Here is a 22,377-nt window from a genome sequence, read left to right as displayed (position 1 = left end):
GTTATATAGTTGTAGCACTGGTTTAGCTATCAATTTATTTTTTAACATTTCAAAAGCTTTTTGACAGTCTTCTGTCCATTGCCATGATGTATCTTTTTTAAGAAGGTTATTTAAGGGTTCTCTAATTTTAGCATAAGAATCAATAAACTTATTATAAACATTTACAGAGCCAAAAAAACCTTGAAGTTGCTTGACATTTTTTGGAGGTTGTAATTTTTTAATACTTTCAATATTATGATTATCAGGAGAAATGCATCCTTCTTTGACTTCATACCCCAAGAAATTAATTTTATCTTGAGCAAACACACATTTAGAAAATTTTAATTTAATGTTTTCTTTTTCACACATTTGAAAAATCTGTTTTAAATGATCATAGTGTTCCTCTAATGAGTTAGAGAAAACTACTATGTCATCAAAATAGTGACATGCAAAATTGGAAAATTTATGTTTATTTAAAACTCTACAAATAGTTCTATTGAATATTGCAGGTGCATTTTTAAAGCCAAAAGGTAGGACTTGAAATTCATATAAACCTTCAGTAATTACAAATGCCAATTTATGTTTATCTTGTTCATGCAAGGGTATGTGCCAATATCCAGATGCAAGATCCAAAGCTGAAAAAACTTTAGCAGCACTTAATTTATCTAACAAGGTATCTATTCTAGGGAGAGGCTCTGCCTCAGATTTACAAAGGGAATTAATTTTACGATAATCAATACAAATACGGCTTTTTCTATTTTCATCTCTTTTATATGCTAATGTTACAGGGGAGAAATAATTACTAGTAGATTCTTTTATTAAACCTGCATCTAACAAATTTTTAATTTGCTTATTTATTTCAATTTCATCAGTAGCAGAGGTTCTATAAGCCCTTTGTGAAACTGGTAAATCAGATGTTAAATTTATTCTAGAGGGTTCCATTCTTATTTTACCAACATCATATTTATTTTTTGCAAACACATGAGAATATTCTGACACCAGAGATAATACAGGTTCAGATAGTTTATTTACAGTCAGAGGTGGGAAAATTTCCTCTGAGGTATTCACTACCCTGACCTTATTATCACTAGTGTTATTATTTTCCACAATATGTAAAGACATATAATTATTATTGGTATGCAAATTGGTAATAATTTTTCCATTTTGAAATATTTTATTTTTGTCACAATCTATAATTAATTTATATAAACTACAATCTGGCAGTCCTAAAATGATATATGGTAAAGGATTATCCATAATATATAACTTGATTTTCTTATTTATTTGGCCAATTTTTAAATATATGTCACAAATTTGGGTTAATTGGAACGTTCCATGAGCTTGTTTGACTCTAATAGAGTTTACATTTTTTCTTTTCAAGTTAAGTTTTTTTACAATATCTGCAGATATAATTGAAAGAGTGGATCCTGTGTCAATAACAATATTTATATTACTATAAGGGTTATAAACATTGTCCAAGTTAGCTAGACTTGGTAAAGTTGAGATGTGTCCGGACACTAATAATTGTCAACGTGCTGGGCCAGGGGCCTCATAAGGAGAATTTTGTCATGTTCCAGGATGTTGAGAACAGCCAAGAGGAACTTCTGTGCACGGGGAAGTCGAATTGGCTGTTATTGGAACATTTGTCATACATTGGGGTTGTTGAAAAGGACATACTTGGGTCCAATGATAAGCATTTGGAATCCCTTTTTGAGTGCAAATTCTACAGGGAGAAGGTGGTAATCTTTGTTGAAAACGCAAATTATGATTATAGTTATTGTAATTATTGAGACGTGGCCATATTGAATTATGAAAATTTTGTCTAATATTATTGTGAGCTCGAGGAATAAAAGAATTTTGAAATCTATAATTTAAGTTATGCCTAGGTGTAAAAGTTGCTGGTTGCTGTATTCTGATTCTAGTTTCATTACACATGCCTGGGTTTGGTTCTGAAGATTCTTCCATTTTTAATAATTTAGTAGTTATTGTAAGCCATTCTGTAGGGGTATTAGGAGCTTTTATGCTAACTAATTGTTTTAGTTGAGTTGGCAGTCCATCAGTCAGACCTTCTAAAATCAGTTGTGGATTAAGGCCTAACTGTCTGCCATAATTTAATTTTTGATGAAAATAATCAACTAATTTACCATTTTTTGAATCAAATTTCATCTGTGAAAAGTCAGAAAAATTAACAATATTGGGTTGAATAAATTGTTCAGTTAATATACAACATAAATCATCAAAATTATCAATATTTAAACAACTATTTATATAATGTGTTGAAGCTGACCCTTTTAGAAATTTAACAATATTTTTAATTTTCCACAAATAATTTTTGTTATTTTCTTGACAAATTTTGTTAAAATATCCAACCATAAATCCATCTTCATCCCATTTTTGGGATCAAAAGGGATTATGGAGGGTTCTTGGGCTATTTGTTCATTTTCTATTTTATCAATTTTAGTTTCTGAACCTTGAGAATTCGACACATTTGATTTATCTTGGTCAGTCATTTTTCCAGATCTTAATAACATTAAAGTATACTTCAAATAAAAAACATTATAAATTTATGCATAAAATTTTTAAAAATAAACTTGATAAAAGACTAAAAATTCAATATTTTAAATAATACTATAAAAATATAACTTGCAATAATTCTAAAATTCAAAAATGAAAATCAAAAGAAAAGAAAAACACACAATATACGTAAATCTTGATTTTCACCGTTGAGTCGGGAAACACTAAACACTTTCTTGATGAATTATCAATTTTTTAATTAATCACAAAAATGCAATTTTGAGCACTGGAAATGGAGACTACGGCAGGTGACGGAAAGATATTTTTCTATTGAGTTGATAATGTAACACACAAGTGATATTTTCGAAATTTGGGTGATTCAATCTGGCATTGGAGACCACTGGCGAGTATTATATTGTGGTGATGATATAAAAAGGAAATTACGTCGAGATCTTGATTATTCAGCACAGGTAAGGAGCCAGAAATTTTTTTATGATGACAAGGAGCCCCAACTCTTTGAAGATATAAGAAGCACGCACATGACGATATGGAGCACAAGCACAAGGGTATTAAGCAGCAGTGTCGGACGAAGTCACAGGTTAGGCACGGTACCATCGACGATGCGGTAACATGACGGAATACAGGGGATTCAACGGGAATTGGACCGGACCCTGGACTACGGTTTGCATGAAACGATGTGGCCGGAGGCAGCCGAAGGTGACGGCGATGAAAGAGCTTCGCCACGGTAACATCACAGCTGGCGAACCTGGACCGAAGCAATCATCTTTGGAGCGCGGCGATGGCCTGGCCAGCGGATTTAATTTTAATTCTTTTAGTTCATTTCATAATTTTCCACAGGAAACTATCCTGTCGACTTTTTAATATGTAATATTATTTGTGGTGAAGCATGATGCAGTTTGAAGGCAATGAAGATACTTTAAATTTCGCGACATCGTTTTATTTCATTTTGAAGAAGCAAGCATATGTACAAGCGACGAGCACACAGAACGACACAGAAAGGAATGAGGAAAAAGCTCTTGGACATCTTATCCCTGGTCTTATATAACCAATGATTTTGATAGGGAATATATTTCTTTACAGTGCTAATGTATTATGAGATTTCGATAGGGATTTTCGTTACACGGGTGGACAAGGTAGGGGAAACACAGGGAGATTTTATAAAATAATTTGCTTGATCAGCGGTATGTTATCTCTTCACGCGTAGTGTGGGAAAGTTAGATTTTAGCTGATTCAACAATTTAACAAAGCTTCTCTTGAATTAATTAAGTAGCGACAGTGGAATTGGATCACGAAATAAGAGAATATTTTAGAATGAAGTTACTATGGGCTAAATTAAGATAGAACCTTGAAAATTAATTAAATTGAAATTAAGAGTTAAAATATCATTACATATATATATAAGAAACCTACAGCACCCCACAGATGTTTACTGCTAATATGAATATGCTTAGTAACCCTTTGATTAAATTATATGTAAATAATCTATTTGCAACAAAAGTTATAGCTTTATAAGAAACCTAAAAGAAAACATTACAAACTTTCCATAAAAACTTAAAATTAAAAGTGTCAAAAACACCCTTAAAAATGTTGCACAATACACTGTTTTTTCAAAGTAATGAAGTTAGCCAAGCCAAAGACTGATATGGCCTGAGAGCACTTTGTAACTAGTTGAAGTAAAAATCTATGTTACTTTTATCAATAGCTAGTTGTAACATTTAAACTGAATAGAAAATAATATCAAACATTGCAAATTGATTCAAATTTATAAAAAGAGAATAACAAACTATATAATATTGCATTATAGTTTCACATTTTACTTTTTTGCCATATTTTGTAATATGTTTTTAAAAGAAATTAGAATGAAAGTGAAACAAGTTTGATTTAGGACAATAAAATCAAATGTAATAAAAAACCTGAAATTGAAGCAATATTTTAACAATGGTCAACTTTTCAGTTTCAGCTGGATTTCAAAAACTTTACTTATATACAAATGCATTTCAAAACAAATGCAATGTTTTTATCAAAAAATCATAAATTTTTATTTTATCAATATGACATTTTTTTTCCCTCAAAAAGATAGGGATTTTGAGCATACTAGACAGATGTAATCAGAAATAGACTAAAATAGAAATAAGAAATCCATTCTCTTTTGAATGTAATGTATGCTTGAATTCATTGATTAAAATCATTTGCCATTTTCAAGAAACATTTCATAATTATCACATAGTTTTAAATAATAAACAGTTCAAGATAACATAATTTCTTACATCTCATATCGCTCTTAGACCTTTGCATAAATATTGGCCCAGCAGTTGGATGAGTAGATGGATCTGCATCAAAGTCTGGAAAAAATTATGCACACAGTTAAATAGTAAGTAAATTTAAGCGGTTTTTCTTTATAGCAATTATTTACAAATAATAATAATAATATCAGACATAAATATTAAGAAAATTTTAATGTTTAGTTAAATCTCTTGAATCAAATATCTGAATCACAAAAACTACAAATTTTCTTTTGTTGGGTTTCAAAGTACAGATTCATTTCATATATTAAGTCAATAATTAAAACTGAAACAATTTATCCAAAAATATTAACACCAATCAGCTGAGAATTTGTTGATTTTCATGGATAGAATTATTAACATATTTTGATGAATTTCTTTGTAATGATCTTACTTATTCATACATAGTATCATTCTACAAAGACAACTGTTAATTTGTTGTTGTAACTATATTTTAAATTTTCACCTCAGACAAAATGAGTACAGAAAAGAATCATTTAATATCCATTCAGGATATCATTTATCCCCCCCCCCCAAAAAAAAAGTTTACCTCCAGATTCCATTTAAAATGGGAATCACAAACCTAAAATTCTCAGCATTTCACCATACATTCTATAAATGCATTTCAAAAATAAATTTAAAGAAATACCTGTCAAGCATGCAAAAATCATTCTTCAGCAGAAATTGGGTACATATAGAGCTGCAGCTCTCATAGAAATTTCTTCAAAAAATTTTGAAATTACTTATTTAATACCCTCCTTTTCTAAAATTTAATTTAAACAGAAAATGAAGCTAACCATCTAACATTTTTAGTAGACAAAACTAGAGATGCTTTACATTTTAATTACAAAATAGAATAACATTTCAGAAATTATTTAACCTATCCAAAAGGAATTTAATTATGATGAAACTCGGGAAGGGAAGTAGATATTTTAAAATATATCTACATTATATAAAGCTCAATGTGTGTGTGTGTGTGTGTGTGTGTTGGCACTCTACAGGCCAGACCGTTTGACCTACAGCTACCAAATTTGGTACATGTATACCTTAGAGGTCGGGAATGTGCACCTGGGGTCCCTTTTTTGAATTTTTAATTAGAATTTTAATTATTAATTAAAAACTAACTTTCCCGCCAAAAAAAATCTTCCATTTTCCCTACCGCCAAATCAGTAAGGCTTCAGTTTTTTTGTTTTTTTTCCCAACAGTAATGAGGCTAGGGTTAACATTTTTCGGCCGATTATTTCAAACGATTCTGTTTATTTTCTTAATGTTTTATGCATTTAAAATTAAACATTGTTAATTAATCTTTCTGATTCATTCTGAAGTACTTTTGAATTAAAATAACACAGAATAAAGGAAATTCAAAATTTCTAATCTGCATAGCGTTACCCCAACTGGCGTAGAAAAATTCACGCATTTGCGTTACCGTAACTGGCGTTGAAAATTCTCGCATGCGCATTGTGTTCTGATTGTCGACAATATTATCAACGGATAATTCTTGATTGAAATTATTTTTAGGTTAGTTGCATGCTTTTGTAATTAAATTGTATTTATGTTAGTTATATGTTTTTTGTATATGCTTATAGTTTTAAGCACATCGTTTTTTAAGAAGTTTTTTTAAACCTGTTTTCGACCGTTATTTTAAACAATTCATTTTATTTTCTTAGTGTTTGATGAATTTAAAATCAAACATTGTTAATTAATCGATCTGTTCATGATGAATTTGAGAAAATTTTGTTGACATATTCTTGAGATATTACATAAATTAAGAAAGATATTCTTTAGTGCCCATAAAGTTTAAACACTCAATGACTCTGTTATCAATAATAATATTATAAAAAAATGCTTTGTTTCAGTAAAAAAATATTATTATATTAATTGCAGATTAATTATTTACACTTTAATTTAAAGCATAAATTCTACGAGAGCTAACAGAAAATGAGAGAGATACATATTACGTTATGACTGAAGGCCTTTATAATATTATGAGTGAATTATATATCAAAATTTGAAGTTTTAAAATATTTTGATGAAGAATCTATTAAAGTAGGAATTGCGTAAAATAGTTAATTATTAAAATTTAAACTAACATTAAGATTGGCGAACCGGCTGGTCGCCAAAGGCGGCTAGTAGAAAATAAAATTAAACTAAGTTTAATTGTACACTAGAATGGGCAGAAAAAAGAACTGATTAAAAAAAAATCCTATTTGATCAAATTATTAGGTGTCAAAAGAGCTAGTACAATTTTGCTGAGTTTCTTCAGAATGTTTCTATTCCCAAAAACAAATTCAAAATTTTACTTACCACAAATTTTTTTTATGTATTTTATCATTATAGTTTAAGGGGTAATGATCTCTAATTCCATTTGTGACACATTGCCTTACTTCCTAACATTAACTACAGGATGCGGCGGAAAAACACGGACAAATAATTTTTAATATAACCTTATTAAAAATAAATAAACAAAATATAACAAATAATAATGAAAGTAGACATTTACTAATAAATAAATTTAATTAGTTTCTAAGTGTTCATCTTTTGCAGTGATGCAGAGGCACAAACATTTACTGAAATTTTCAGCAATGGACCACAAGTAGGGATTGCAATACCGGAATACCGGTATTTTGAGCCATTTGTACAATTTTGTAATACCGGTATTCACAAGTTTAAATACCGGTTTTTCGGTATTTACTAGAAATCTTTAAAATTGTCTTCACTATATGTTCAGGTATCGCGAACATAGCAATATAGTATACGTTTTTGTTATTATGTCTCCCTAACGGGCGAAATTAATTAGCTAATTAATGGCTTAATTAATTGCTTAAATCTAAATTAGCGAAACATGGATTATCCCTGAAAGAAAATATTGTATCCATAACGACTGATGGAGCAACAATTATGAAAAAAGTTGGAAAGTTGATTGGTGTAAATCAGCAGTTGTGCTATGCACATGGAATTCAATTAGGAGTAACAGATGTATTATACCAAAAATATAAAGAACAGAAGAATCCAAATACTGTGGATATAGAAACTTCGGATTCCAACTTTGAAAATAGTAAGAGAGTGATATTGTCAATGAAGATAATGACAATGTAATTGTTGAAGAAGATATTGCTAATGAGGATGAAATATTAACCTATCAAGAATTGCTTCCTATAATTTATAAAGTTCGAAAAATTGTTAAAATATTTAAACGCTCCCCTATAAAAAGGATATATTACTAAAATATACACTAACTGAAAATAAAACAGAATATATGTTAATATTAGAATCTAAAACACGTTAGAACAGTTTACTCCTAATGATGGAACGATTTTTGAAACTGAGAAATCCAATCCAAAAAGCAATAATCGACTTAAACCTGTAAATTAATTTTTCAGATAGTGAATTCGACTTAATATCCAGAACTATATCATCTCTACTTCCAATAAAACTGACTATTGAGGCATTATGTCGGAGAGATTCTAATTTATTAACAGCTAATGCAACAATAAATTTTATGTTGCAGTCACTGAAAGAATAGCACACATTAGTATCAGAAGAATTATATATTACATTGAAAAATCGCACAGAAGAAAGGCACACCGAAATAGAAAATGTCTTATGGCATTTACATAATTCTAATGATTTTAAAAATGAAAATGAAAAGAAGAAAAGAAAATAACCAGTTCAAATCTGATTAAGTTAGAGAGTAAAGTTTCTTAAAATTTTTTACCCACAAACCTATCCACATTCAGAAGAATTCGGTTCAGTTATCGAAGATTATGATGACACTAATGTCGATAGTGAAAAGGAATTGTCTCTTGAATAAAAATTGAACTAGCGATAAATAAAGAAAAAAAAAATGAATAAACCAAAATACAATACAGAAATCAGCTATATCCAAAACCATCCGACGAGAAATCCATTTATTTGAAAATGAGGGATTTAGAGGTAAATACTCGGAAAAAGTATATCGCGCATTGCTAACAGTATCACCAACTAGCGTAGATGCCGAAAGAGCGTTTTCGACAGCTGGTAATTTTTACACAAAATTACTTTTCAGGCTTGATGACAGTACAATTGATGCATTATGTTTTTTTAGATCATATTTCAAAAATTTGTAATAGCACCCCAAACTGAATAGTGATATTTGCACTTTTTTTGTGATTTAAATAAATAAGATGTTTCTTTACTTTTTTGTGATTATATACTGTTATAATTTATAAGTTACAAATTATTTTTTGTGATATTTCCAATCTCTAACATAACTGGCAAATAAAAAAAAGAAACACCTGTGTTTTCTTTCTTTTTCCAAAATTTCTAATACCGGTATTAAGATTTAAAAAATACCGAATACCGGTATTAAAATTTTGCTCCGGTATTGCAATCCCTAACCACAAGTCTATCTTTAATCTATCCCATTTCTGACGAAAGAATTGCTTTAGAGTCCAACTTTTTGTTTAGTTTAGTGCAGGCCCTAGACTCTAAATAAACAATACATTGCAATCCATGGGATTGACATCCAGCGAGTATTGTACCCACTCTCCAGATGATATCGCATCCGGAAAATGCATCTTGTACCACTTTTGTGTCTTTTCGCCTATTGAGCTGGTGTGGAATCTTGTTGAAACGTCCTGTTTACTTTGCCAAAATGCTTTTAAGCCCAAGGAAGTACAACAGCTTCTAGAATGTCAAGCTAATACACTTTTTGATTTATTTTAACGCCCTCATCCACAAAGACCAGATATGTTTTGCAGTAGGGGCAAATTCCGCTGCAGACCATGACCGACTTTGGATGTTGGCGATGTTCAACAATAGTCGAGGTGTTTGGAGCGTCTCCATACAAGAAGCTGATCATTGGCGAAAGGGAAGAGCTGCTTATTAGTGAAAAGGAATCTCTCCCAGCGCTGATCTGCGGCAAGTCTCAAAAGTTTGCAGTATCTTCTTCCCATTTCACGAGCGATCTTTTTTATGGAAACCTTCGGATTTCGTTTAACTCGCTTTTGGATGGCTATTGAAAGTGCTCACCGCACATTTTCGTCCACTCCCTGGACGTCGGCCATCATTGCCATGATCTATGAAACGACAGACTGCATCAGACACTGTTTGACGAGGCACATTAAGCAAACGAATGATTTCACACTGTCGTTTTCCTTGCTTAAACAAATCTAAAATAGCAGAACTTTTGCTTAACATTGTAAAAAAAAAAGAAAAAAAGGAAGGGAAAAAAAAACGATACGTAAACTAAGAAATATATTATAAAATATTTTATAACTGAAGCCTTAGACAAAAAGAAATTAGTTAACTTCTATGATGCAATAACTTTGTCCGAGTTTTTTTGCCGCACCCTGTATATTGCCATAAAATACCAAGTTCCTTTATAACTATTATATGTAATTCCTTGCTGATTTCCAGAGGCTTTCAAAATGTGCCACAATGAGGTGGACGAATACTATGTTTTGCCTGCACCATTCCTACTTAGATGCACTAGTTGCATCTACTTATCATAAATATTAGGCTTGCAATCTGCATTAGTCTCAAAAAATGGCATGATGTCCTGCCAACAATTAATGTTTAGACAAAGATTTCTCAAACAGAACTTCCACACATCAGAAGTCTCAATGAATGCTTTCATACACTTTTCCACAGCCTAGGTATGGCAGAAAACTCAAATAAGTAGAAAAGGCAAACCTTCCTCTATATGAGCACACAAATCTTCAGATTTAAATTTCATGTCAAGGGTGACTCTGTTATTTCACTTTGTTGCCAGTTTATTAGGTATATATTAATCTTAAGCACAGATATAAATTTTTGATAATTCAAAACTTATGAATAAAATGTTTATTGTGATTTTCTAGTCATTGTAGCAGGCATACCTAGTTGCCAAATATGTGATTGTTTAGAAGGCTTAGCAATAAATATACTTTCTGTACAAAGAAACCTTCTCACGAAATGGTAATATCCATAATCTGTTTCAGTTATTGCTTAGGTATCATGAGATATTTCAGTGTAGATGAATGGAGCTTTCATTACAGTTTGATTGCATCTAATAAATTATTATTCCTAAATTTAAAAAAATTTCTAAATCGCCTTATTTTCGGACATTAAATTTGACTTTTTCGGATCTGACGTGTCATCTTCTTCTGTATTCCTTTTAAATACTAACATCAATGATGACTGTTTTGAACTGGCATGAAGTCTTGTATATTTTCCTCTTTTGGTATACATAACTAATAAGTGCCTGTCTTTCATTATTACTTTAGGCTTACTAGCTTTTTACAAAGCGAGAAGCACGCACAAATGAATTTTGCAGAACTTCTCGAACCCATTCAGCAAAGACAGGATATTTTTATCCGTCCAATTCGCATTAAATACGGATTTTGAGCTGCTCATTGTTTTAAATAAATTCTTTAATATACTTTGAATAAGCTAAGTTTCTCAAATAATAAACAAACTATTAAAAAACTCAAATATGGGTGACTTAACACCACCGCGCTGCTTCTGCAGATTGAATCTGCTGTATTCTAATCTTTCACACAATTACTAAAGTCTCGCGCATGCTCATTAGCTACAATTCAGGAATCTAATGGAAAAAGAACTGTCTCGCAAATAGAAGCTGAATTGATCTATAAAGAAAAAAAAGGGGGGTGAAAGTAGAAAATTGGCCAGTTTCCGCATTACACAATCGCGAATGGTATTGTTTCGATTTCAGAAGCTGTGACAACTATCTTTTATTCATGATATCGTTAGAGAACGGCATTTTCTAGACGGGGAAAAAAATAACTAAGAAACTTAAAATTCCCTGTATTTTCTCAGTTTTTATGAAAATGTTCTTTTTTTTTTTTTTGTCGATTTTTAAACTTTGTGTTTTCCCGGTGGCGTGGCAACCCTGATGAATGCATAATTTTTTATTATGAACCTAGCAATCTTTTTAAATTTTTAGACGGTTCTTTTGTACTAGTGTAAAAAAATCAAAGCAGTCAATTGGCAGTTGCAAGCCATCTAGAAAGCGACCATTTTCTAAGACATATATTAGCTAAGCTTGGAACAGAGACCTGAAGAAACAGCCACATCAATATCCCACAGGTACTTTTGGCCCATACTACAATTATTGTTGATGATTTTTTTCAGAAGTTGGAAAGTTTCATTAATTTGCAAATGCTAGCAGATAATTAATATTTTGTCACCAGATTCAGATAATCCTTACGGATCAGTTGTTGGTCCATTTAAAGGTTCTGTCAATTTTATTAGTGAGATTTCATTAGAATGAATTTCCCAAATCATCCATTGAAAGGCCTGGCAATCACCGTTTTGAGACGTAAAACTTGAATTAACACTACAGGGTTCCCACTCTTTCCCTGCATAAAAAGGAAATGTGGTATGTAGTGATTTGATGCTCTATTAACAATTAACTTAACAAATTTGTTACAAAAACATTTGAACACGAAATTTCTATCTAAATTATAATACCACATGGAGTTTGCTTTGATAAATAATCAAAGAAATCAATAAATAAATTATATAGAAAAATATACAATTTAATATTTCGAAAATTTATTAATTATGAATAATTTTTCAAAATACTGAACATCATTTATGTTTTCATCACAACTGCACTTTTCATATCAACATGAAGAGCAAAAAATTCAGGATTCATAAAATTTTTATATCTGAATATATAGAAATGCACTAGGCACAGAAAACATCATACAAAATTAATGTTCTTTGAACTCTTTATGCATTGTATTTAACCTTTTTTTCAATACTTTCTAATTCTGATTTTTTCTCTTTTGCTGAACGGCAAAAACTTTTAGATTAATAAATGTTTTATATCATTTGTTAACAAGGTTTTCTAAGTTAATTTTTCAAAAAAAAATTTCTGATTTTTCAACTGCACTTTATAATCATATTTTCATATTTTTTGTTCATTTAAATCATGAAAAAAAGCATTTCGTTTTTTTAGAGTTGAATTTCTTTTTCGTTCAATGTCTTTTGATTTTCAAGGTAAATCAAATATTTTTTGTCTTGCACCTTTTGCAAACAGCCTTCTTTGCGATTTCTCTGCAATTTAAATTTTCAAAATATTTCAAAGAATCGATTATATTTCACTGTGCTATAATGTGTGTGTGTGTGTGTGTATATATATATATATATATATATATATATATATATATATATATATATATATATATATATATATATATATATATATATATATATATATATCCCATGAGAAAATATTAAATTGCATTATATTATTTTCCATAATTTGAGTTTTTAATTTTTCCTAAATACTAACACAAAAAAAAACCCTGTCAATACTAATGTTTCTGTTGCAAATTTACTTAGTAAAGAATTAAACCCAATTAGTACATAATTACATCTATTTTTAACACACAATAGTTTTCCTGAAGGAGAAAATACATTTTTTAATTCGTTATAACAGTCATAGATATCAGAAGCCAATTTTCTTGGATCAATCCAACATAGGATCTAAAAATTCTGAAATTGGTGATTTTTCTTAAAATATTTCTTAGCATCTTTAAAATAAATGTTTTGTTTTGCAATTTTAAATAAAAAAAATATCCTTTTCAGGAATATTAAGTGTTTTAAAATATTGTCACCAGTGAATCTAAGGTTTATCATAGAAACGGCAAGAACATAGTTGTATTTGTAATTAAATTTCGATAATTTATAAATGCTATTCATAATGTTTGCAGACTTTCCCCCCCCCCACAGCATTAAATGTTCCAGTTTTTGATATTTTAAATCTACAGCAAATAATGGCACAACAGGTTCACTAAAGTGATAAAGAATTAAAAACAGCACTATCATTTTGGCTAAAAGAATTTATTTTAGCAGATATAAAATTATTTTTAACAGCCTGTAATGCTATAAAACACGATTTGCAACCGGTTTTGGTAACTTCCCCTTTTCAACACTCTGGAGATAATTTTTCATATATTCCAAAATGTTCTTTCAGTTATTTGTCAATTTTTCAATCATATTTGGTCAAAATTGAAAAATATTCAGTTATATTTGAAGTAAATTTGTTTTGCTTTTCTTTTTCTTTTGGGACAAATTTTAATATAGTTTCCTTTATGTGATAGGGAATGTTTTAAATAATAAATAACAAGATGTAAATGGACAATCCAAATTCCATTCAGTTCTATTCCCTATTTTAAACACATTATTTAAAATATGCAAATCACAAAGCCTATATTTAACAACTCAATATGGAATTCATCTCTGATATGTTCCTGGATCATGTGGAAGAATTTCCAGTCAAATGCAGGTCCATCCATTGGAATTAGTATTACCTTCCTCAGATCTATTTATTTATGACAAACAATTTTAAAGTGTCTTCTGCTGTAGAATGATCCATAAAAATTGAGATAAAATACCTTTTTTCAATCTTTGGGGCATTTGAGTTCCAGAATCTCACTAATACAGCCAGCTGTTTATTTTATTCTCTTTAAAATAGAGCAATTTCAAAGCAAATGAAATATACATATTGCAAGCATTTGCTTAAAGACAGATAAAAATGGTACATCTTAATGATCATTTGGTAATTTATCACAAGGAAGGGGATGAATCTTAATTCTTAATTTTGAAAAAAAAAAAAAAAAAAAAGTTTCAAAACTAAAAAATTGGAAGTTGAGAATTTTTAAGATGAAGTATTATATAAAAATATATTATACACTTATTGGCTAATGAATTTGGTACAAAAAGAAGAATTGTAATCTTTCAAAGGTAATAAATTTCCAAATATAGCAAATCTCACTGTATTCTTTAGTTAATACCTGGAATAAATAGCTTGGCAGAAGCTGTGAAAAATATGCATATTTTCTTTAGTTTTATCTGAACTTTAAAACACAGCGCAGAAAGAAATTTGCAATCAGCAAAATTTAATGCTTCATTCTAACATGTACAGGTTTAAGCATGATTTGATGAACACCCATCATTTCAGTGATGCCAAAACCGGTCTTCTTTCTTACAAGCCAATAAACATTCATTTCAATACTCGCTATGCCTCATCAAGACCTCCAAATGCCCATCCCAGAACACGATAAATGATCTCTCTGATAGCTTTATTTATTATCAAATTCATTATTTCCTGCATATTCAGCAGTCACTGCAAAGTTCAAAATTAGCCCCAATTTTTTTGAATTTGTACCAAAGATAAATAAATATTAACTTTCATAACTTTTTGTGTTGGGAATAAAATAGCTTGCTTAAGTAGGAGGAAATTAATGCCTCAGAAAAAAATAATAAAAAGTCTTTTTTTATGGGACCTGAAACGAAAATTATGGCCTTTTTAGGAGCCAGTAAAAGGATTTTGATATTTAGGGCCTTTTTAAAGCTTGTGAGGACTCTGCACTATGTTCTGAGTACTAATAGCAGGCAAATGTACTAAACTGCAACAAGTTTAGATTAGTCAATGTTCTGTTTGGTGAAGAAATCTAATAATGCAATTTTGATATTCTATGCCGATCCAGTAAGTTGTAAAACAAAGTAATAAAAATACAAGTTCCCAGGTTCTTGAAAAACTGAAATGAGTTCTTCAAGTTTGTAATGGTGGTAGAGATGATAATCTTGCATCTTTTCCATCAGAGCAGATTTATATTTTTGACCATCAAAGTAAATATCTGGAACAATTAGTACCATTACCTTATAATTGTTTACGAAGGTTACACTTTAATTCCCATCTCTCTCTTTAAACTTTATTTCTGTCAATAATTATTTAAATATTTTCAACTTTTTTCCACAGTTAAGATTGTAAAATAATTCTGAAGCAAGAACAACAGATGGGTTGATGTGCAACTCCATATCACCTGCATGTTCTTGCAATTGTTGTAAGCTCATTTAAGAAGCAAAATATGTTGAAATATTTTTAGAAATAGCAATATCTATACTGTTACACACTTTGATATCTTCCTCTCCTGCTATTTTCTCTTAAATCTGCTACAAATAATAACAGCTCTTTAATTTGATATTTTTCAATGTCCATTTAATCACAAATTTAGTTTTTCTCCTTGCTTACAGTAATTTCGGAAAGCAGTTGAATGGTTTGTCAATCAACAGTATCAAAAATCATTGCTTTCCGAAATTTCTGGTCAGCTATAAATTGTTTTCTTTATAGTGACCTTTTCCATTATTTCTCACATCAGTAAAATTTAAAGTCCATGCATTTGCATACAGAAACAGTTTCTTCTTTGAGGGCTGGATTCTATTTAGTAAACTTGAAGAAACATTTCTATTAGAAACATTTAATAAAATACAGATTTTTTTCTTCCTCTTTTTATCAAAGCAATTATTTTTATGTGATGAAGAATTGGATTGACAATAATGGGACACAATATGAATTCTAGTCTGAACTATAATTCCCATTTCTAAATCAATAAGTAAATAAACATAATTTTAATAAATTCAAAGCTAAAAGATACACTTCAAAAACTTATATCAAACAAATAAAAAATGAGGACACAATAGAGTAGATATCAAGCTGCAAGAGACATTAGAGCAGACATCATCTAGCAAGCAATGCACACACATACTAAACAGTTAAATTGCTACATGCTACAATTCTCACAAAAATTCTCTAATTTTGTGCTCAATCTGTTGCCATTTCTCGGGGAATTTCACACTTAAAAGAACTTATCAAAACCAATGTAAGTTGACATAATTGCAGTCAAAATTATAATATTAAGATTATATAGATTTTTTTATAAGGCAAGCACATAAAGCAATTTGAAAAGATAACTCTTAGTTTGTCAATGTAACTTACAGTGCACTAGTAAAATATTAAATAATACAAAATTACTAAAGCCTACTGTTCTTATTTTTTTTTTAACAGGATATGATAAAAATTTGTTACATTAATATATATAAATATCTATTAGCCACCTTTAACAACCAGTTGGTTCACCAGGATTACCAGTTGCATAAAATTTTAACTGAATCTTTTGTACATCTTTATTGTACTCAGTCTTAATAGTTTTTTTAACAAAGTATTTTTAAATTTTTATAGACATGAAGCTCAAACTATTTAGCCTTATATGGTTAAGTACATTATACTATATGCTTCCTTAATTTTCTGTCATTCTACCTAAAATTTTTAGTTTATTTTTAAACAGGATTCAATTAAACTTTAATGTAATAACATATTTGCTAAGTTGAAAAGTATTTTCATAAAAATAAGTACAGAAAGTAGAAACATACATAAGTACAAAAAGAAGAATCATTCCATATTAAAAATTGTACATAAGAGAGAATATATTTCATGATTTACATAATATATCAGTGGATTATTTAATAAAAAATTTAGTACGCTATCGCATGAAAGAGAAATGTCACGATAAAAGAGAGTATAGAGGTATTTAAAAATGAGCAAACTTTAAAAAATGTTCATTGTTGTTTAATTCTGAAATTAAAAGTTAGCTGCAATAGCCACAACAATTTTAAAAAAAATTTTAAGCCTACTTTAAACAGAAACCTATTCAATATGAAGAAGTAAAAAAATGTATCATATATACATTGATCATCAAAATAGAGGAAAGAAATAGAAGTACTGATAGTAGCAACAAAAATTATTTGGATTATTTTTAACAATGAAAATACTGTGGTTAAAGATGCTTAAAAGCCTCTTTAAAAGCTAAGTAAATCCAGAGAAAAAAAATTATGGCAACTTAATTAGCATTACTGAAGATAATTTTTTAAACTTTAAAATGATGTAAAAATCATTTTTGTGCAATAGTTTGGAAGTTATTATGGAAGAATACTAAAATCTCACTTAATTTTTAGTTCATAAAACCTATACTTGAAATTAAAAAGAAAAGAAAAGAAAACACAAAAGGTGCATATTTACGACCACCAAAGTATATATGTGCTATGTTTGATAGCTCCAGGTCAAATGATCTGGTCTGTAGAGTCTCAACACATACACACACACACAAACAAACACATAATTTATCATCAGTAGAGATAATGCTTAACATTATCTCTACTGATCAAAATATATTTAAAAACTTAATGTGTTTTAAATCGTTTAAAACTAATTTTTAAATTGGTAAAACACATAATTAAATTATTTCTAGAATTTAAAATATAGTTAAATGTTTTTGCATGTTAAAAAAATTGACAAGTAAAATTATAAACTGTATATAAAACCCTCATTATAATGATTCATCAAAATACTATCAAATTACAAGTATTTAATGACCCTATGCCTTATCCAGTGCAAAATGGATACAACTTAACTAATAAATGGACAGAGAAACAGATAGTTCCTCAATTTTCCATAGCTGTTATAATATAAAAAGATATGTTAAAGAAATTTTATAGAAAAATAATTTACATGTGACAAATTATTAAATGGTATTAAAAAAAGGTTATAACACTCACCTTCTGGTTCTCTTTCACTAATATGCTGAAGATTAGAAATACTCTCATTTGGATAAGGACATGATAAGTCTGGATCTAGATATATAGACCCAAATTTTCTGTTGATAGTAGGACTGTCTGAAGAACAACATGTTATCCTATTACCCATGATAAGATGAAATTTTAATAACTCCTAAATTCGAAAACTTCTTTCTCACCCACTATCTCCATGAGGAATGATCTAAAATACAATGTTTTAATTCAAAATCAAACATATGTAATCAGAAGTAATAAGATCATTAATTTACTTTCCAGGTTTCAAATGCAGTACCTGGGCAATTAAAAAAAAATTACTAACCAAAAATTATCTAACAGAAGTAATATGTGTATATACTTAATATAATATCTATGATTAAAAAAGAATAATACATAAAACAGTTAAAAATGGGAAGTGTTTGGTGCACTATCTCTTTTTTTCACATCTCATTTTTTTTATATATATATATATATATAAAGCAATTTTAGAAAAGAAAAAAAAAGTTCTCGTCTAATTTTATTTTGCAAAATCAATAGTACAACTACTAAAAGCTGTAAGGATTTATAGGAGGGGGGGGGAATATAGACTTTTTTGATGTAGAAAGTAATATTATCTTGCATATCTTATTGCTCATATAATAAATAATGAAATCTAAAAGACGCCTTTAAAAACACTTGCAAATAAAATAAGAAAATTGTTAATTGAAATACAGTATAATTAAAATTATAAAGTCTCAAACACTTTTTAGAGTAACAGAAAGAGTAAGCAAAAAGAGAGTATAAAATCAAATCTTTATAAAATGTACTGTATTTATTATCAACCAAATGAAATGAATAAAACTGCACACAAAACAAATTACAATCATTTGCAGAATACAAAATTATAAATGCCACACTCTATGATAAATTTCAAAACTGGTGACATAAACTTTAAGTTTATACCACCAATAAAGCTAAACAAAGTTAGTCTTTTAACTTTATTAATAAAAATACTAAATGCTTTCTCAAAGAAAAAGCTACCTTTTTAACGGGTTATAAAATATAACAAGTTAAAATTTTGATTTGAGGGACTAAAACAAGATGATACACAATCCCAGACATTAGAAATGAACTCATAGTGCTAGTTCAGAGCTTTACAAAGAAACTAAATGAACAAAAAGCTTCAGTCATCTCACATTTTTAGAATTTCTTAGAAATAAATATTTTTATAAATATAAAATTTTGTAGCACTAATACAGATGATGCCTAAAAATTAATTAAGGCATCATCTGTACTAAGGGATATAACTGACATAAGGATTTCAAATCGGATAAATGTTAGATTTCACATAAAAAAGAGATTTACAAAAAAAAAAAAAAAAATGTAATAATTTTTTTTTTTATGTTTTCCAAAAATATTACCAAAGAAGCATGCATTTTTCAAAAAATACGTTTGATCTCTATATTTTTTCTATCAATTATTTTTGTTTTAAAATTAACTAAAAGCAATTAATATATATATTTCTTGCAACAGTTGCTCATATTATTTTTATATCTTCAAATCATGAAGTATGCAGTAATACGTATTTACACCATTTATACTTTTGCCTTTTTAAAGTCTAACTCTTGAATCAGCCTTTGGATCAAAAGACATTATATATATAAGTAATCAAAAATATAAGCATAATGAAATTAAAACCTATTTCTGAAACAATCTAAAATTAAAATTATTTCGGGATCAAAACTAAAAAATTATTTCGGAATCAAACTAAAAAACTACAAAAATTAAAAAACACAAAAAGCACTATTGCATTTAGAGAGCGCAAATGCAGCTACTACTAAAACACAGATGACTCTAGACTAATTAGTAATAAATACCAAGTTAAAAGGAAAAATAGAATCAATTAAACCAAAAAAATTTGGTTTAATTTTGATTCTGTTTTTCCTTTTAACTTGGTATTTATTACTAATTAGTATATATATATATATATAGAGAGAGAGAGAGAGAGAGAGAGAACTTTTTCTAATTTAGTCAATTAAAAAAAATTTAATTCGCATTTTATTTTTTCTGCAAGATTTTCACCGAAGCAATTGAACAATAAAAGGTTTGTAAAATACAAGGATGAAATAAATACATTTGGAAGAAATTTTATTTATTTCCAAACAAAATTTTGATAGGAAAAATTAAATCCATACATACTGCTTAGATCAAAAAGATAAATCTTTTTCACCTGATAGTAGTAGTAGCTAATAAAAAAAAAAATGCTTAATATATTAAAATCACTATAAGAGCATATTATCTATTCAAATTTATAGCTTTTTAGAATCTTTTCAAATGATTTTGCTATTGAAATTCAATTTTAAGCTCTAATGTGATTATATTAATACCCAAAAGGAAAAGAGTTGCTAATTTAATGCATTATATTTTGTACTGTGATGAATATTAATACTGTCTTAAATATTCATTAATATTTTCAGTTAGCAGTTCTCAATATTTATTTCCTCATGTAGTGCTTGATTAGTCTCTTTTCGTACCCCCTCCCCTAATGTCATACCCTGCCTTCACACAAAGAAATTTTTATCATTATTAAGGACATAAGTTAGCTTAATTAGAAGGCTCGAATTAATAACACTTTTAAGACTGCACTGAATGCATCAGTAACAGTTTTGATTTTGCATATCACTCCATTTTTTTAATTAAAGTTTGTTTTACATTGTAACAAGTGAAAATAGCATTGGAATAATTTCATATCAATTTACGATAAAGGCTAACAGTTACTCATCAAGATAAACAACTACTAAAATGGAAGGTAATTTCAATAAATTCTTTATTTTATTAAATAACATTTTTATACAATTAGGTTGAAATGAAGACTGAAAAAATCTCATGTTTGAAGCTGTATCAAATTTATTGTGAGATTTGTTATTAATAATACAAAAAACAGGTATTTTTTGAAAAGTACAAAATATTTTATTCTCTAAAACTGAATTCTTATTACTGATACCAAACAATCTTTCAGATTAGCATAACTCCAACATTTCTCAATTTGGGGAATCAAAATGTTCTAACCTTTTTCTCATTTTAATTCCTTATATTTTGAGTTTTCCACTATTCCTCGCATCACAGGTTAGGTATCCCTGTTCTAAGAAGTTAAATTAACTTTTTCTCCTTTTTCATGCTTAAATACACATAGTTCATGAACAGAATTTTTTTTTTTTAATTTTATGCATAAAATATTCTTTAGGCTTCAAGTTTGATTAATTACTAAAAGGTTAGGTCCATTCACATTAACTTTACAGATATTAAATCAACATAATTAGTTGCTTAGAAGATTAAGAAGCAGCTTTTTTTCAAACCATTGCCATTATTATTCTATATCAGTTTCTTCAACCATAGGCATAGCTCCTAAATAATTCCACAATATTGGGCTGCTGAATTTTTTTTAGTACCTTATAGATACTTAAACATATTAAATTTGTTGACAAAATAACAAAATTATTTTTAAAAAATTAAAATTTAATCATAAAATTAGTCATTCAATTCTTTATTAACCATTAACTATCATTTCATTTTTCTAGCTGGACAAGCAAACATTTTTGCCTGAAAAACATGAGCGCAGAAATGAATACAAAACCCCTTCTCAATGTAATGTAACTCAATAATTCTAAATATATATTTATATACTATAGTTGAATTTTTTAAAAAAAAGTTTACTCTGATTTAGGATTGTAGTTACAATTTCTAAGATGGCAAAATAATACTATAATAAAATAAAATAATTTTAATTCCACGACTATTTATTACAGCCACAAGTTTATTTTTTTATATAATAAATGTAAAAATGCTCACAAAACTGCAATTAAACTTCCTAATTTCCTTAATACTATTTCTTTAATCCTGAATATCTGGTTTCTCCTCAAGTATTTACATATCGATAAAACAATTATAATAATGCTTTTTCCATATAAGAAATTATTTCGTACCAATAAAAAAAAATAAAGCAAAACAATAGTAATAGAAATGAAAATTCTATTTGTATTAAACATTTAAAAAATTAACTTCTCAACTGAAATTATAACTACAAAACTATCAATAATATTTAATTATTGCTTTATTTCAAGTTTTTTAAACTTCAAATGAAATTCTAGGTAGAGTTCTTCACATTTTGCTTAATAATAAGGGGGAAAAATTATAGATAAAT

At 28.5% G+C, this 22,377-nt stretch overlaps 1 protein-coding gene across 1 annotated transcript in view; it reads right to left on the bottom strand.

Moving 5' to 3' along the window:
• Positions 1-22,377, bottom strand: part of LOC129958240 (cyclin-Y-like protein 1) — a 51,661-nt gene that overhangs the window by 27,106 nt on the left and 2,178 nt on the right. Inside the window, exons 2-3 of the mRNA XM_056070540.1 lie at positions 18,183-18,402; positions 4,782-4,856 (exon numbers count right to left, since the gene is read on the bottom strand). Of these exons, the coding sequence (XP_055926515.1) occupies positions 4,782-4,856; positions 18,183-18,330 (223 nt within the window). The 5' untranslated portion in view covers positions 18,331-18,402. The remainder of the gene's footprint in view (positions 1-4,781; positions 4,857-18,182; positions 18,403-22,377) is intronic.

The sequence above is a fragment of the Argiope bruennichi genome, chromosome X1 (assembly GCF_947563725.1).
Source record: "Argiope bruennichi chromosome X1, qqArgBrue1.1, whole genome shotgun sequence".
Lineage (NCBI taxonomy): Eukaryota > Metazoa > Arthropoda > Arachnida > Araneae > Araneidae > Argiope > Argiope bruennichi.
Note: the sequence above shows the minus strand (reverse complement) of the source record. Positions and strands in the feature narration are given on the sequence as shown.